The 19,290-nt window shown below is 37.4% G+C and overlaps 1 protein-coding gene across 2 annotated transcripts in view; it reads left to right on the top strand.

Moving 5' to 3' along the window:
- The window catches only part of PRIM2 (DNA primase subunit 2), a 282,575-nt gene that overhangs the window by 45,156 nt on the left and 218,129 nt on the right, over window positions 1-19,290 (top strand). For both annotated transcript variants that reach the window (XM_059701297.1, XM_059701298.1), the window contains exons 6-7: window positions 7,830-7,928; window positions 9,948-10,085. In XM_059701297.1, the coding sequence (XP_059557280.1) occupies window positions 7,830-7,928; window positions 9,948-10,085 (237 nt within the window). The remainder of the gene's footprint in view (window positions 1-7,829; window positions 7,929-9,947; window positions 10,086-19,290) is intronic.

Below are 19,290 nucleotides of genomic sequence, written 5' to 3'. Positions count from 1 at the left end.
AGATAACTTTTTTTTGCCAGGGGTTGGGGGGGTGGTACGTTTCAATGAAAGAAAATCTTATTACATTCTTTTATAATCTACCCTAGTTTTTATTCAAGGTCTTGAGATTATTTTTAGTTGAGTCTTGACTGAATTTCTAAGGCAGAAGACTATTTGACAAGTCAAATCTCTTGTAACTAATGTCATCTGTTGTATGACAATGGATCTGATGTATGCTTCCGTTGCTGCCCTGACATTTACTTGGTAAGCAGGTAATTGCTTGTAAACACCTATGGTATCGTTAATACAAGTATTTGAATTGAGTTTAGGGAAAGGAGGGTATTATCCTAGAAGTGTTAGCATTACTTATATATTGCCTTGTGATTTGTTTGGTTAGAACCCCAAATATTATTAGGACAAGCATCTGTATGTTCAAAGGTATCTATTTCTTTATTGCTGTAATAAGTGATTATAAAAGGGCCATGGTTAGTTAACACAGTTGGTCTCAATTTAAGTTTTTCAGATTCAGTTAAAACTGGGCAAAAACAGTACAAGCAATTATGATTACCCTTATTAATGGTAGGGAGAATATTAAGACTTTATCTAATTTCAAATAAATGTCCACTGAACACATTTGAAATATATTTTTATATTTAAATTGGAAATTTCCTTAAAAATAATAAAAAGACCATCATGAAGACAGGAAGATTTCTTTTTCTCCTTTTACCGTATCTTCCCGATCAGTTTGTTTCTTTATCAGTGCTGTTTCAGAATTACAGCATGGCTCTAAAAGTGATCTAAGACATAGCCACCTTCTCTCAGATATTATCAGCAGTGTGTGTCTTGTTGTGTATTTCAGTTTTGAAGGAATTCTCTTATGGAATGCAAAATAAAAGGTAAATAGTCAAATAGAGAAGTTACTGTCAGTAGGTAAATGTAAACAAAGCAAACACTAAAGCATAATAATCTGGTATGAGCTCTTAAAGAAATATTTGCTATTGCTAAACCATAATTTAAATAGTCTGGAGAGTTGATTATATATAATATGTGCTCTGCATTCTTTCAAAGAACTCTTTTTACCTATAAGATTTCTCATGATACCTAGTTATATTACATTTTTAGTTTCTGTATTTTTATTCTGTTCATTACCAAAAAGGGATTGAGGTGAAAATTTTCAATTGATGACTTTTTCTTGCATTGATTTTGATATTACATATTTGTTCAACTTTCTTTGTTTATTGGAGACCGCATGGCCTTGTGGGTTGGAAATCCAGTTTGGCTTCTATTTCTACCAATTAACCATAAAACTAAGATAATATCTACCCTGTCGGGTTGATGGTAGAATTAATTGAGATGGTATAAGTAAAATGGTTAGCATATTAACTAGCAGATGGCATGCATGGGCCTCAACTTTCACTGACTTTTGAATAGCCTACAGATTGACACATCTAAACTACCTCCTCTATGCTGTCTTTCAACTTGCACATAATCAGCAAGCAAAAGTTTTGAGCCATCACACAGTGGTGAGATACTTGTCAGCCAGCAGTGACTCTGTTTCCATTTACTGCTATCATTGTCTTTATGGTATTGTTTGTGCAATTACTTAAGTATTTTATAGGGTTTTTCCTGAATGTACCCTTTATTTACTTATTTTAAAAAATATGTATTTTTTATTGATTTCAGAGAGGAAGGGAGAGAGAGCGAGAGATAGAAACATCAATGATGAGAGAGAATCATTGATTGGCTGCCTCCTGCATGCCCCCTACTGGGGATTGAGCCCTCAACCTGGGCATGTGCCCTTGACCAGGATTGAACCTGGGACCCTTTAGTCTGCAGGCTGATGCTCTAGCCATTGAGCCAAACTGGCTAGGGCTGAACGTAGTACCCTTTAGAAATGGGCCACAGAAGGGTAGGGATGGAGTGATGGTGGGTTGAATGGGCAGTGCTTTGGGCCCAGCCTTACTTCAACCAAAGTATTTTTTTTTTCTAATTTCTGCAATGTAATATCATTCCTGGCAAGATTTCCTTTGAAGGAAGATTTTTGTTTCTAAAAACACATTTGAAAATCAGTTTCCTATTGTATTTCTACCTTCTATGGAAAAAGCAGAGAAAGAAATACTTAACTAATACCAGTAGTAAGAAACCTAAGTCTATGACTCAGTAGGTTTAGATAAACGTGTAAATCACTAAGCATGGCAAAAGTGGAGATTCTGCGTGTCTCCCTAATACTTTCGGACTTAAGCTGTCTTTAATTTTGGACTTAACAGTATTTTTAATTTTGAAGTAAATGAACAAATTAAAAGGATATGCAAGAAAGCAGTGAACAACTAGAAGTTGAAATAAGAAAATACCATTTATAATAACATCCAGAACATTAAATATCTAAGGGATAAATTTAATAAAATATGTGCAAGTATAAAGAAAGAAGTAGAAATTATCCATAATCCCTTTACCCAGAGTTAGTTATATCTTTGTGTAGGCCGTTTCCATGCACAAACTTATACAGAGACATGCTTGGAATCTCTTAAAAGATTTATTTTACTTCACCTTTACCTAACTGTTTGAATTTATTTTCACCTAGCAGTATTTTGCAGATATCCTTCTACAACAGTAATCATAAATTTCCATAATTTAAAAAGAATTTTACTGACTGCATGATATTTTCTTATAACACAATTCATTTGCTTTCTTTTTTTACTTTTTTAACCTTTTAAACACTAAGAAGTATAAACATATCCAGAAAAGTACATAAAACAAAAATAAGTTTATTAGATTATTATAAAGTGAATAATAGTCTGTCATTCAGGCGAGGAATAAAACATTGCTGTTACCCTTGAAATGCCTTGTTGTGTACCTTTCAACCAGTCTTTTCTTCTCTTTCCTAGAGGAAACCACTAGTCTGATTTTATGGTAACCTCCTCCTTACCTTTTTTCTTTCAGTTGTTCATCTGACTGTTCATCCCTAAACTATATAATTTTCTGTATTAAGACAAATCTTTATGTAAATGAAATAATCAGGTATATTTTATTTTGTTCATGGATTATTTTGCATAATATATATTTCAGGTTATGCACATTGTGTGAAGTTGTATTATTTTTGTTGCTGTGCCATATTGTACACTGAATATGCCACACATTTATTCATTCTGCTTTTGATGATGAGTTTCCAGTTTTGGGCTATTATAAATAATGTTGCTTTATGGTTATATGAATAATGCTTGTTCATGTTTACTTGTTTGTATGTTGTCTAAGTCATTGGTCTGAGAACTGGAACATTCCTGGTACTAGGAAACTTACAAATGTCGATTCTTGGGATCCACCACATACTTAAGAATCAGAAACTCTAGGGGTGGTGCCCAGTAATTTGTGTTTTAACAAGCCTTCCAGGAGATTCTTGTGAGTGGTACAGTTTGAAATTCATTGCTTAGGGGAAGGGTCAGCAAAATATGGTGCCTGGGCCAAATCCCGGCTGATGCCTGTTTTTCACATGGCCTGCAAACTAAGACTGGGTTTTACATTTTAATTTAATTTAATTTATCTTATTTTATCTGTTATTTTGTTTATTTTTTATTCCTCCCTTACATTTTTGAATAGTTGAAAAAAAATTAAAGGAAGAATAAAATTTCTTGGCACAGGAAAATTATTTAAATGGAAATTTCAGAGTTCATAGGTACAGTCTTACTGTAACATAGCTGTGTCCATTTATTTATATAGGCTGTTTTCTTGGTGCAACAGGAAGCTGTACTTATGACAGAGATGTTATGGCTCGCAAAGCCTAACATATTAACTATTTGGCCTTGTTTGGAAAAAGATCCATAATCTGTGTAGACTAATAATCTTCTGGTTTACCCCTTGCTACATCCTTCAGAGTCCTAGAGAGTAGGGAATAGTTTATCCACTGTTGGCAGAGTGTCGTTGAAGCTGCTTTCCCAGCATCAGTAAATGTAAAAGTGGACTTTAAATGACAGGCTTTGGCTGTTGGCCTGGCAATTCCTAGGTAACTTACCTATAATGCAGATGGGGTGGTCTAAATTACCTACTCCACATGAACTGAAACTAGGTGTTTCTTTATGGTTCCATTGAGTTTTTTAATTCTTGTTCCTGAGGGTATTTTTTTTTTTGTGGGTTTCTGTAAGTTCTTTGTTTTCTTTCCTTTTCTTCCTTCCTTCCTTTCTTTCTCAAATACCTTATTATAGTTTCCCATTCATCAGCTGTCATCACCCTTGTTTTTTATTTCTTTATACACCTGTATGCTGAGTCTATTATTATTATTTTTTTCTCATTAAGTGATGTTTTATGGTGTGCCTTGTTACATAAAATGCAATTGTATTTTAAAATGTATTTGTAGGAATTCTTTGAAGTATGATTTGAGTTTGCTTCTGCCAGGTAGCTGGGCATTTGAATCAGGGACCACCTTAAAACCAATCCAAAGTTTGAGTTATTTCGAATGACCCATAGCATTTGTTCAGGAGGATCTCAATGAAGTGAAACTACTTCCTGTGGGCATGACTTTGTATATAAGTCTTCTGTACTGTTAAAACTTTTATCAGTATCTTTGATTTTTGTGAGAGATTGATCTGAATAATATAGATGGCTTTACTGAACCATTAAAGTGTACTGCAATTTATTTAACCAAATACCTGTTGTTGGACATTTAGATTTTCTTATAAATAACATTGTGATGAAGAAAAATTGTTCCTGGAAGTAAAACTGTTAGGGTCTGCATGTTTTAATGCTGATTGAAATCTTTTGCCCTTTGGAAAGGTTGCCCCAACACTGTATATCCTAAGTTTTCCTAACTTGGGCCATTTTAATAGAAAACAATACGACATTATTGTTTGAATTTACTTTTATTATTATTTTTTAAAATCTTTATTATTATTTTTTAAAATCTTTATTGTTAAGATTATTACAGTTGTTCCTCTTTTTCCCCCCCATAGCTCCCCTCCACCTGGTTCCCACCCCACCCTCTGCCCTTACCCCCCCTCCCCCACTGTCCTGATCCATAGGTGTACGATTTTTGTCCAGTCTCTTCCCGCACCCCCACACCCCTTTCCCCCCGAGAATTGTCAGTCCACTCCCTTTCTATGCCCCTGATTCTATTATATTCACCAGTTTATTCTGTTCATCAGGTTTTTTATTCACTTGATTTTTAGATTCACTTGTTGATAGATATGTATTTGTTGTTCATTCTTTGGATTCCTTTTGTTTTGGGTTCTCTGCACTTTCTGGACTTGTAAGTCTATTTCTTTCACCCGGTAGGGGAAGTTTTCTGTCATTATTTCTCCAAATAAGTTTTGAATATCTTGCTCTATCTCTTCCTCTGGTACCCCCATAATTCGGATGTTGGTATGCTTAAAGTTGTCCCAGAGGCTCCTTACACTGTCTTCATATTTTTGGATTCTTTTTTCTTTTCTGGTTGGGTGTTTTTTACTTCGTACTTCAAATCTTTGACTTGATTCTTGGGATCCTCTAGTCTGCTGTTGGGAGTCTGTATAATATTCTTTATTTCAGTCAGTATATGCTTAATTTCTAGTTGGTTCTTTTTCATATCCTCGAGGGTCTCACTAGACTTATTGAAGGTCTTACTAAATTTATTGGTGGTCTCACTAGACTTATTGAGGGTCTTACTAAAGTTATCGGCGGTTTCTAGAAAATTCTTGAAAAACCTTAAAACCGTGGTTTTGAACTCTATATCCAGTAGTTTGCTTTCCTCCATTTCTGTCATTTGTGACCTGTCTCTTTGTCTCCACATTTTGGCTGCTTTCCGGTGTTGATAGAGTGGTTTTCTGTGCTAGGTGTCCTATAGGGCCAAGTGGCTCAGCCTCCCCAATTACCTGAGGTGGACACTCTTAGTGCACCCCTTTGTGGGCTTTGTGCACAGTCTTGTTGTAGTTAAGCCTTGATTGTAGTTGGTATCACTGAGAGGAATTGACCTCCAGACCAATTGGCTATGAGATTCAACAGTGTCTAAGGTGGGAGAACTTCTGTGCTGGAGACACCCTTATGGGGCAAGACTTGTTTCAGTGGGGCTTTGGTGCTCACTGAGTCTGCCCCCTGAGTGTGTCCCTTATGGATCTGAGGAGTTGTAATCTGGATGGTCCCACTCTGACCACTGGGTACACTGGCACTTGGATCTCTAAGGAGGTGCTAATTTAGCCTCTGCCTGAGGCTACCTAGCAGGAGGTATGGAGAGATCTGCAGATTCCTCTTCTTTGTTTGGGATTTGGAGGTGCCCAGATGAGGCCCAGCTGTGAAGCAATGCAGTCTGCTGTGGGGCCTTGGGCCTTCTTTTGGATGATCTGGGTCTCTCTGACCCAGCTGCAGTTTGTTAGGTAATTTTAGATTGCAAAGGGCCAGGTCATTCATATGCACAAGCCTCTGGGCACAGCTTGGATGGGGTGGGGTCTCAGGGAATCAACAGGGCGGAGCAAACAGCTATGGCTGATCCTCAGCCCTGCCCTAGGAGTTCCAGGGTCTCAGTGGCCCGAGGTAATCGCTGCAGGCACCTCTGAGAGAAAGCTGCCCTCGAGTTCTGCCCGCTGCCAGACAGTCCAGTTTCTCCCTGTATGAGTCTGGGTCCCCAGAGACTCGCCCAGAAGTGGAGTTCAGAGCAGTCGGGAGCTTGTGTCTCCCTCCCGATTGTAAAAGACAACTGCATCCTCAGTTGCCAGCCCTTTCCGCGTGCGCCTCTGTACCTCTGCAGTTTACTTCCGCACCTCCTCCGAGTCTCAGTGTGCTTTTCTCTTTCCTTCTAGTTGTAGAATTTCCACTCAGCCCGCCTTCCTGTGGTTCTGGATGATCTCTGTTTTGTCTTGTAGTTGTATTTTTGAAGTGGTTGTGTGAGGCAGCAATTTCAGGTGTTTACCTATGTCGCCGTCTTGGTTTCTCCCCCCTACTTTTATTATTTTCACCTACATCAGTGGTTCTCAACCTTCTGGCTCTTTAAATACAGTTCCTCATGTTGTGACCCAACCATAAAATTATTTTCGTTGCTACTTCACAACTGTAATGTTGTTACTATTATGAATCGTAATGTAAATATCTGATATGCTGGATGGTCTTAGGCGACCTCTGTGAAAGGGTCTTTCGACTGCCAAAGGGGTCTCGACTTACAAGTTGAGAACTGCTGACCTACATGAATAATAGTAGCTGTAGTATACTTTTGGATTACTAGTACTTATGTTCTACTTCCAAAGGTTTTATTGAGAGTTACTCAGATGTCAAATGATGTAAATATTTCCTTCAGTTTGTAATTTATATTTCATCTTAATTTATAGATCTTTTATTTTTCTGTATAGAAGTTTATAATTTTTATCTAGTTAGATCTATCAGTCTTTTCTTTTTAAAGCCATAATTAGTCTGAGATAATAGATTTATAGTTGTTTCTAGCAAAACTAGTGTTTTAAGTTTGGAGTTGTTTTATGTGTCTAGAAAATTGAGAAATAGTTAAATCGCTCATAACTATAACTAAGTATTTTAATAAAAAACATAACTCTTGAATTCAGATAATGCTCATTTTAAGTCTATATTAAACTGAGTTTTTATTATAATTCCTTTGCTTTTATATTATAATACTTTCTGTTTTTCTGCTGCCCTTTTGGTATATGTTGTCAGAAATTGGCAGAGTAGAAATTTGAAAGTATATTGAATTTAATTTTTTAAAACTATTTGGCTTCCTTAATGCTAATACTGATTTAGTAATTATATTAGGAATGATTTGAAATATCAGGGTTTACAAATTTTATAAAAAATAGAATCTTCACTGTTCTAGTGAAGGAAAGTATTGTATTGAAACTGAGTGAAGACTTTTACTTTTTTTAAACAATATGAAATATGTTTTCTTTCAGATAAGTAAGGAAGAGAAGACTTTTTCAGAAAAGGATATTCTTGATTCATCATTCAGTTCAAGTGAGACTTCAGTTCCGGAGTCGGAGTCAGTTTATAAGGTATGTAAACTTTAAACTACTTTCTAGGTTTTGTTAAATACATCACATTGAGCTTTCTAAATGTGTTTAATTAACCCATTTGTATAGCCTGTTGCCACCACAGCCTCTCCCACTCCTGCGCATATTTCTTCTTCACCCCACGAAGAGTGTGCCAGCATTCTATGTCGGGATGTCCTCCTACACAGACCTCCTAACCCTGCCTGGGCTCTGACCCTCCATTGCCTGCATTCTCTAAAAGGTTTCCTGTGGAAAGACCTTCTTTAACTCATCCACCCAGGTTCCAGCATTTTGCTTGGGCTACCTCTGCTGCTCTCTGTCCCTTAGCACAGATAGCTGCTTTGCTTGAATCCATTAAATGGTTTTTGGAACTAAGTAGTTCTAGAGGGGAGAGCTGAAATTCATTTTAAAATTTGATAGTTGCAACCCCCCCGTTTCCTTTGAAAAGAATGTACTCAACATTATTGGTGAGTGCCAGTGGCTTAAAATCCTGCCTCCACATTAGCTCCCCATTCTGACTTCCCTGTTCCTACCAGTTAGGCCATCATTCAGTCAACCTTCCAAATGTAGAGTTTGGGAATTAACATTTATCCCTCCCACATCACACATTTCCCATTACTCTGCCTTCATATAATCTTTTGCTTCTGCTTAAGCATTTTTATTTCCATTGTGACTACCCTGATAAGTTAGAATCATGGAATATGAGAGCTAAAGAACCACTAAGGGTCGTTTAGATGATCCCTTCCTGCCCTGTCCTGGTTTTAAAGATTCTATATTTTTATAAAATTTGTAAACCCTGATATTTCAAATCATTTCTAATATAATTACTAAATCAGTATTGTTATTAATGAAGCCAAATTTGTTTAAAAATTTAAATTCTGTATACTTTCAAATTTCTACCTATAAACCTTTACCACTGAGGTTTAGAAGCAGTAATTAAATGTTCCAAAATCATAAGTCGAGTGAGTAATAGAGCTTGGATTAAAACACATTTCCAAACTTCTCCTTTCCTTGCCTGAATTATTGTAATAAAGCCTCTTACCTCCTTCTCTGGTATGTCCTGTGTGAGTTACCTGTTTGGCGCAGTGCCACACATGTACTGCCCCAGAGAGCTGTTTGACTTTCCCTCTGTGTCTGACTTGTTTTCTCAACTAAATGATGACCTACTTCAGGACCAGGACTGTGTCGTCGTAAAAACTATCTGTTAAAAAAAGCACATGTTCTATTTATTATGTGATGTCATTGAGTATATTGAAGAATGATGGGCATATCGATTTAATAACTCTTACTTTTTAATAACTTGGGAAAATAGATAATTTGGGGATCTTTTTTTTTTTTTTACCTAATTTTTTCTCTCATTTTTGAAAGGAGAAAAAAAACAATTGGATAGTAAGGATTATTTTCACAGTTCACTAACATATTTCTGATATCTTAAACTTTTAGTATAGTTCATAAGACTTTATAAATGTATAGTATATTGGTTTTTTAAAAACATATTTACTGGCAGCTACTTATTTTAATAGCAAAACTGAATGCTTATTATTATTTTTATTTCTTATTGTTGAGATTAGCATTTGCAATATATTTCTCTAGAGAAAGAAGGAAGTATAGATGAAGAAATTCGTATTACTTTATTTGTTAGTAATTTTCAGCACTAAACATATTGTATACACGTTAGGATTCTACCTGATGCAGAATAAAATGTGAAGTATATCGTATGAGAGGAATGCAATGTGCTTAGAGGGCTTGAGCTGGTAGTTTGAACTCCTGGGGACTATAATTTGTAAATTCATTAGTTAAGACATCTACTCTGAAATAAACACATTTTTGGATTGCCTCTTCTTTTTTGTGCTAATTGTTTACATTTAAGGAGTGTAAATTGATCTTCCTTTTCTTCTGATCTGTGGGGATTGATGAATTTCTCATAGGAAGAATTTTATTTAGACTTGGTGCATATGAAGACTTAGGAGGATTTCAAAATGACAGGCACTGCTTATTCTCCCTGTTTCACTCTGAATTCAGATCCCTTTTGCTGACGCCCTGGATTTGTTCCGAGGAAGGAAAGTGTATTTGCAGGATGGCTTTGCTTATGTACCATCTAAGGACATTGTGGCAATCATTCTGAATGAATTTAGAACCAAACTGTCCAAGGCTTTGGCAGTAAGTATTTTTCTTTTTTACTCTATTTCCATATTCACTTTATTTCCACATATTCACATTTTAATTTATAAAGTGGAACCTCAGGTCTCGAACTTATTTCTTTCCGGAAGGCTATGCGGGAAGTGATTTGTTCAAAAATGGAATCATTTCCCCCCCTATTAAAATAATGAAAATTAAATGAATTCAATGGAATTGAATTAATCCTTTCCAGACCCCAAATGATTCCCTGTTTAAACCTTTCTTATATAAAGTCCATGTCTAATGTAATGTTTAATCTGTAAATAAACACTCCTTTTCTTACATTTATCGAACCACCCCTACTAGCTTTAAAGGGATCTCTGGCTGTCTTTCTGGAGGTCAGTATGCAGCATCTTCACTTTTCCCATATTGCTTCCATCCGGCTGATTACTTTTCATTTATCCAAATCAGTGAACACTTTCACACCCTTAGCAACAGCAGCACTTTTGATGGCCTCTTTATGTTTTAAAATTGTGCTAATCATCCATTTGGCCAGCAACAAAAGCAAAAGATACCCGAAAACACAAAAATATTCAGAGCACAATTTCCTGATATGTTAACAGCAGGAGGTTCAGGGGTAAACTGACTCATATTCAGCATTCTGTCCTTTGTTTGTGGCCTGAGAGATTTTTTTTTTGTCATGTTGAGGTATTAGCATGAAAGGGTTATTGGTCAAGAACTGAGGTTTTGTTCGACAACCCAGACTTTTTCCCGTGAATAACTTGCTTGAGAACTGAGTCGTTTGAGATGGGAGATGTTTGAGAACTGAGGTTGACTGTATAGCCTTGGTCGTTTTGTTCTTTTTTTTTTTTTTTTTTTTTTTTTTAAATATATTTTATTGATTTTTTACAGAGAGGAAGGGAGAGGGATAGAGAGTTAGAAACATCGATGAGAGAGAAACATCGACCAGCCGCCTCCTGCACACCCCCTACTGGGGATGTGCCCGCAACCGAGGTACATGCCCTTGACCGGAATCGAACCTGGGACCTTTCAGTCCGCAGGCCGATGCTCTATCCACTGAGCCAAACCGGTTTGGCGGTCGTTTTGTTCTTTACTTCTTAAGAAATGAGTTAATTTTTATAATGACACTCAAATTGCTTATGCTGTTGTACTGGTAATTCTAGAACTGTTAGGTTTTTATTTGTTTCTACCCATAGTTAGTTTTCTTAATTTTTCTTTCTCTTGGTAATACTAATGGAGAGCTCATTAATTTTGTAAGTGGGTTTTTCAAGGTCCTGTTTCTTTGTTTGGAGATGGATTTTATATAAGGCCCTTCACATTAGAGTGGCCTTTGGTGGATGTAACCCTTAGATTTTTGTTCTAAATTGATATTTTGGGTCAGTAGAGGGCAATGTAGAAGAAAGTCTTTATATTAAATAGTAAAAACAGTAATGTGATAGTGCTGCAAAAAAGAGCCTACTGCCGGGGGAGATTGGTGCTAGCTGTGTTGAATATATAACATGATTGGTGCTTTTTAAGAGATTTGTTGGAACTGTTATACTTAAGTATAACATCTTAAAAATACACACAAAAATTGTAATATTTTCTGGTGTAAATAATTTTTATTACTGGCTCTTCTGGGTTAACTAACACGTATAATTCAGCTATATCAGCATTTGGGAAGACTAAAATGTTAACTCCGCTTTTATGAAAGAAGGCACTTTATTTAAATACATAGCATTATAGGTGTTTAATAACTGTTAATATTCTTCCTCTTTCCCTAATCTATGTGCTATTGTTGCTGTTTTTAATCCTCAGTAGTGTTGATGTTTTTCAATAGTTTCTTTACTTGTCTTGTGACCTATCCTGGACCATAATCTATTTATAGGTAAAGATAGTATCTTTCCTACTGTCAGTCTCTGTAGCAGACATATTTGCCTACTGGTGGTTGTTCTCCTTGTTTTATTATTGGTTTTGTTCACCCACTTTGCCTGTTGACATGTTGGACAGCACTTCTTTATGTGGAATAGCCATGTACTTTTCAGGACAGTGGGTATCCTTAGCTCTCATCCACTAAATGCCAATAGTGGTCCAAGTCCCCATAACAACCAGAAATATCACTATGTATTTCAGAAAGCTGCTGGAGTGTTGGTATCATCCTTGGGCTGATCATGGTGGTTTCTTCCTCCTTTCCAAATTATTGATCTGTGCATGCGATACAATGTAACTCTGGCTGAAAATAAGAGAAGTTAGTTGTTTGAGGGCTTCTGAAAAAAGCTTTCCTTGCTAATAAAAATGGGCACATGCATATTTGCTAGTCAACTGAGTTTCCTAACAATCTTATGTACAAAGAAGACTATGTGGCAGATTTAAAAAACTAGAATTTTTATTTATTTCAGAGACAAAGGGAGAGGGAGAGAGAGAGAGAAACATCCTATATAATAAAAGGGTAATATGCAAATCAACTGAACAATGGAACGACCGGTCACTATGATGCGCACTGACCGCCAGGGGGCAGATGCTCAATGCAGGAGCTGCCCCATGGTGGTCAGTATGCTCCCACAGAGGGAGCGCCATGCAGCCAGAAGCCAGGCTCATAGCTGGCGAGCACAGCACTAAGGATATCTGACTGACAGCTTAGGCCCGCTCCCCATGGTACATCCCCAAGGGCTCCTGGACTGAGGGAGGGTGCAGGCCGGGCTGAGGGAGGCCCCCCTCAAGTGCATGAATTTAGTGCACCAGGCCTCTAGTCAATGATGAGAGAGACTCATTGATCGGCTGCCTCCTGTATACCCCCTTCTGGGGATTGAACCTACAACCCGGGCATGTGCCCTCACTGGGGGTGGACCTCCAGGTTCATAGGTTGACTCTCAACCGCTCAGTCACACCAGCTGGGCCATGTGGCAGATTTTTGCAATCCCCCCTCCCCTCTTCTTATGGGCAGAAGATGGGGAATATAAATATACTGAGATTAAAGACAGAACTCTGTGAGTTCCTAAGTTAGGAATAAATTTATTTTTTCAGCACATTACACTTAAGCTTTGTCCCTTCCTCCCTCATTCTTTACCCCTTCCAACATACTCTAAGAATTTTTTAAATATTTTTTTAGAAATTTGAAGTAATCACAAATGTACAGAAAAGTTGCAACTACAAAAACAATAATGTTTTCCCTAAATCATTTGAGAATAAGTTCCCAACCTTACATCTCATGGCTCCCAAAACTTTAGTGTGTAATACCTGGAAACACAGATGTCCTCCCCATAACCACAATTCAACTGTCAAAATAAGAAAAAGAAACATCAGATCATGGCTACCATCTAATCCTCAGACCCCTTTCACTTGTCACCAGTTGTCTCATTCGTGTCCTGTATTTGTCCTAAATCAAATATGCTATTTAGTTATTGTCTTTTTAGTCTCCTTTTGTCTGGAATAGGTTCTTAGGTTTTCCTTGACTTTCATGATTTTGCTACTTTTGAAGGTTCTAGGCCAAGTTACTTTATAGAATAGCTCTCAATCTGGTCTGATATTTTTGCATGTTCAGATGCAAGTTATACATCTTGAGCAGGGATATCATAGAGGTGAGGGTATATTCTTTTCATTGCATCCTATCAGGTGACACATGATTTTGATTCATTCCAGTTTTGATTGACGTTATTTAACAGTGTATTTACCTGTTCTGTTATTGACGTGCATTTGGGTTTTGTTTTCTTTCTTTTGGTTATTACCAATACTGCTGCTCTGAACCTTCTAGGACCTCTGTTGGTTCTCTGCCCAGGATTGGAACTGTGGGGTGTAGGGTGGTCCACGTTCTGCTTTAGTGGATTCAGACTTACTGGGTTGGTCCTGATTGCCCGGGCTTGTGGAGAGCTCTGGCCTCAGTGTCGTTGGATTTGATAGAAGAGGGACAGTGATTGCTGCTTGACTTTTTCCCGGCAGGGTCAGGGCCACGTCTGGTTGAAAGATTGTCCAAAGAACCCTTTGCCTTTTATTTATTTATTTTTTTAAATCTTCATCCAAGGACATTTTTTCCATTGATTTTTTTTTTCCCAAGAGTGGAGGAGAGAGAGGGGAGAGAGAGAGAGAGAGAGAGAGAGAGAGAGAGAGAGAGAGAGAGAGAGAGAGAGAGAAACATTGATGTAAGAGAGAGATATAGATTGATTGCCTCCCAGGGGCGGGGGATTGAGCCTGCAACAACTGAGGTACGTGCCCTTAACTGGGAATCAAATCCACAATCTGTGGGTCTGACACTCTAACCACAGAGCCAAACCAGGGAGGGTCCCTTTGCCTTTTCATGCAGGAGAGTGGATGGCCTGGGAACCTGACCTGACAGCTGTGGGAGGGAGCGGGAGGGAGGGAGGGGATTTCTTTTAGGGCAATGGCGAAGGAAAAGCCTAAGCCTATTGCTACGGTCTCTTTATTACTGACCTTTCCCGGGAGGAAAATTTTGACCTTGGAATAGATAATTGAAAAATATCAGCCTTATAAATGGAAATATCCTTGTAGGATGAGAAAAATTGCCCTGAAGATGAAGAAGAGGTACTTTAATTAGTGGCAGAGGGTGAAATAAATGGGGCTGGAAGAATTTTATCCCAGGTGATATCTGAAAGCTTGTTCTTAATGGGATTTTATGATAACGGAACTAGTCTGGCTTTTGAACATGCTCTCGGACTGTACAAGATGGACATTAGCTTCTCATTGATAAGAAGCCTTTTCTCTCGGTGCTGATCTGTTGAGACTCAGCTGTGGCCACTCTTCCTCTGGGAAGCCTTCTCCAGGCCTCCAGGTTGTGTTAAATGCGTCTTCTTTGTGCTCCCACAGTACTCAGCACACTACCCACTATGATGACATGATTCCAGTATGTGTTTCTCTCCTCAACTAAAATATAAGCTTTTTGAAAGTAAGGGCTCTGTCTTAATTAAAATTTTCCATCTACTCCATAGGGCAGTGATGGCGAACCTTTTGAGCTTGGCGTGTCAGCATTTTGAAAAACTCTAACTTAACTCTGGTGCCATGTCATATATAGAAATTTTTTTATATTTGCAACCATAGTAAAACAAAGACTTATATTTTTGATATTTATTTTACATATTTAAATGCCATTTAACAAAGAAAAATCAACCAAAACAATGAGTTCGCGTGTCACCTCTGACACACGTGTCATAGGTTCGCCATCACTGCCATAGGGGCAGTGCTCAGTAACATTTTGTTGCACTGGTAGGTGCTGAATAATAATTTCTATTTGCCCATGGTTTACTATTTATGCATTTGACCCTCACCTAGAGTCTCTGAGATAGACAGAAATTACAATCTGCATTATATAGATTAGGAAAATGCAGTTCCTAGAGGCTATTTATCCAAGGTTATTGCTTGAGCCATTTCTAAATATCAGGTCTTCTAATTGCAATTCCTAGGCTCTTCTGATGGTAACTGTTCCTTTGTAAGGCTTTGTACTATCAGGGAATTTACTCTGAGAAAACACTGGGAGGTAAATTATAATAGGGTCCAGTTACATAGCAGGCAAAAAGGGTGAATTGGAGTTGAGATGCAATAAATTGATAACCAGTTATGGAAAAGAATGAGGGAAAGACATATTTCTTTGCTTCACAAACAATTTTAGAAGCTTTGGCCAGTTCTTTCAGTTAATGGTTTATTTTTTCAATAACTTTTTATTTGTTCACCCACGTATTGTTTTGGGTACTAGGGACACAGTATTCAACAAGATAAATGAAATTTTTCTTTTTTATAAAGTTTATATTCTAGTGGGAAATAGACAATTACTAAAGTAATAAACAATAACAATATTGAGTATGTAATAGGAAGGGGCCAGCTGAATGCCGACAGAGGGAAGTGCATTCCAAGCAGGGAAAGTCACCAATGCAAAGGCCCCGAGGAAAAAAAGGGGATATGTGTAATACTTTCAACAATAAATATTAAACAAGCAAACAAACAAAAAACACACAAAAGCCCTGAGGAGGGAATATCGGTATTTTTGCAGAGTTAAAAAGGCCAGTGCAGCTGAAGGGTAGTGAGCTAGCAAAGTGGAACCAGATGAGACTACAGGGATAGATGGAGGACTTTGAATAAACCAGGGTAAATGGTTTGGTTTTTAGCTCAGTGTAGTCGAAAATCAGTAAGATCTGGTTTATATTTTAAATAGATTACTGCAGCTGCTACTTGAAAACCACTGTGGAGGGTATAGAAAGGATGGAAGCAAGGTTAGTTTGGAAGTTTATCACATTAATCTAGATCAGCGGTTCTCAACCTGTGGGTCGCGACCTCTTTGGGGGTCGAACGACCCTTTCACAGGTGTCGCCTAAGATCATCGGAAAACACATCTATAATTACATATTGTTTTTGTGATTAATCACTATGCTTTAATTATGTTCAATTTGTAGCCATGAAAATACATCCTGCATATCAGATATTTACATTATGATTCATAACAGTAGCAAAATTACAGTTATGAAGTAGCAACGAAAATAATTTTATGGTTGGGGTCACCACAACATGAGGAACTGTATTAAAGGGTCGCGGCATTAGGAAGGTTGAGAACCACTGATCTAGATGGTGGCTTGAAATGGGGTGGTTTTAAAGGTAATAAGTGAGAGAAGTCAGTAGATATCATCTTTGTTTTTGAAGTATTGTTGACATGACAGACTGGGTGTGAGAAGAAAAGAGGAATCTTTTAAAGCAGGGATCCTCAAACTACGGCCCGCAGGCCACATGCAAATACAAGTATTGTATTTGTTCCCATTTTATTTTTTTACTTCAAAATAAGATATGTGCATTGTGCATAGGAATTTGTTCGTAGTGTTTTTTTAAACTATAGTCCGGCCCTCCAATGTCTGAGGAACAGTGAACTGGCCCCCTGTTTAAAAAGTTTGAGGTCCCCTGTTTTAAAGTTTGCCAGGCGCTGATCTAAATGTTTTTCATGAATCAACACATTTAATCTTCCTAGTAACCCCATCTGGTGGGTACTATTATTACCCTCCAAGGCTTGTAATATCTTTGCACAGGTAGTGAGCAGCAGACAGGATTTGAATCCGTGCAGCCTGGCATTTGAGTCTGAATTCAGAACACTATATTACACCCCCTAGATTTTGGCCTGAATAACTGAATAGAGGGGGGTGCCTTTTACCAAGATGCTGAAGACTGAGAGAGAAAGAGGTACATAAAATTAAGTCAAGAGTTCTGTCTCAACCATGGAAAGTGGGAGGTGCTTATTAGTCATCCAAATAGAGATATCAAGAACGAAGCCACATTTAGAAGTTTGGATTTCTGGGCAGGAGAATGTGAAGCCCTGAGACTGAGGTGGCAGGGGAAGGGTGTGGGTATCAGTGGAGAAGAGAGGAGGACCCACATCTGAGCTGGAGCTTTCCCACGTGTCTGCTGTCATTCAGCAGTGGAACCGCTTTCTTTAAAAACAGAAACAAAAACGGACAGCTTCTGAAAGTGTTTCTTTAAAGCAGATTCTCTTAGTGTGACTGATTTCACTTTCTGTTTGTGAGACTCATTCTTTTTTTTTTTTTTCTTTATTGGTTAAGGTATTACAAATGTGTCCTCATCCCCCCATTAACCCCCAACCTGAGACTCATTCTTAAAAGGCTCTGGTGAAACGTTAAAAAAAAAGCAGTCTTTCAGAAAATATATCTATACATTTTAATTTAGGCGGAGAAGGAAGTACTTTGAGAAGTTTCCAAGGAAATAATTTGCAGGCAAGTAAGCAGCTCTTGGAGTCACAGAGAAAAATAAGGATTTTTTTTTTTTAAAGGATTTCCTTTTTTACATTTTTGGAATCCTCATTGAGTCTATGGCTCACCAAGTGTTTGTTGCTGTGGAAAAATGTTCATTGTAGGCACTTGATCAAGTAAATTTTATTTAAAAAGAGCTTGGAATCCTCTTAATTCTTTTATCCTCTTTTTAAAAGCAGTGTTCAGTTTAATTCTTTAAGCTGTGGTTAAATATAATTATTTTTCTTGAATGGTTACTTACTGTGGAATTGTATAGCAATTTTATTTGTCTTATTGGTGTCTAACTGGTTGATTTCCTTGGGTTTTAGTTTGACTAATATGCCTTTTCTAATATTGCTTCCTGATTATTTAATGCTATTTTTAAGTGGTTGCAATGAACTAGTTAGTGCTGCAGCCAATCCATCAGTGTGCAAGTTGTGGCTACTACACCTTCACCCCCACTTTTGCTACCAGGCTCTACCTTGTTTTTTATGTTTTGGTTTTTTAATTTTAAACATTTACACATATTTTTAGATTTTTCACGTTGTTTATTTTCTCATTGTACCAATCTGTAGGAAACAAAACATTGCAGTTTAAAGCATGAACCTATCAAAAAGAAATTGTTTATTTTTTGGGGGAAATAAACATGCTGTTTCTACTTGGAGACGTGCCTGTCAACTGAGGCCACTAAGCTGAACTTGGTCATTACTCTGTGAGTCATTGGTTTGTTAAGCCCTTTAATAATGTGCAGTTTACAATTTGTTGTCCATTCAACAAATTTTAAAAAAATATGTCAGGTTTAATGCACAGTGTCTATGGGAAATGGAAAGTTTATGACACAGGACTCTGACCCTCAAGAACCCCCTTGTCTAGTAGGGAGAGCTTAGGACTCAGTGACCAGGTAGAAAATGGGTGTGTCCTGAGAGTTGTATCACCTGAGCTCAGGGAAATTAGTAAGAGTTGACATTGACTTTAAATTATTTGGCTTCAACAAGCCAAATGTGATGAACAGTTTGCAGAGAGCAGTGGAGCTCAATGGTTAGGTGCCAGAAAGCATGGGCTATTGGCGATGTGTTTTAGCAGCAGGGATGTGAGACAGAGCTGTTTGGGAGAGGAGATGATTTCGGTATTGGGCCTGTGGAGTTTATCGGTTTAGTAGGACACCCTGGTAAATTTGGGTTGAAACTTAGAAGAGTGCTTAGAAATGTGAAGCCTAACTAGTAGATGCAATTTTAAAGGAGTAAAGAATAAAAAGAGAAGGGGACCAAGCTGAATATTTCAGCGTTGGATGTGGGGATCAGGTAGATGCAATGAGTTGGATACCACAAACAAACAAGTTATTATAAGTGAGTCTTAGTATCTTTCTCCATATGTATTTTATTTTATAAAATGGGGCTTTTGGCACCATTCACAGAATAGGATCAAATAAAAGTATTTTCTTGTTCTAGTGAAATATTCTAGATTTTTAATAAAAGAAGTTTCATTCATTGAAAAAAATCAGTAACATATATGAAATT

This window comes from Myotis daubentonii, chromosome 6 (assembly GCF_963259705.1).
Source record: "Myotis daubentonii chromosome 6, mMyoDau2.1, whole genome shotgun sequence".
NCBI lineage: Eukaryota > Metazoa > Chordata > Mammalia > Chiroptera > Vespertilionidae > Myotis > Myotis daubentonii.
This window is presented reverse-complemented; position numbering and strand designations above follow the sequence as displayed.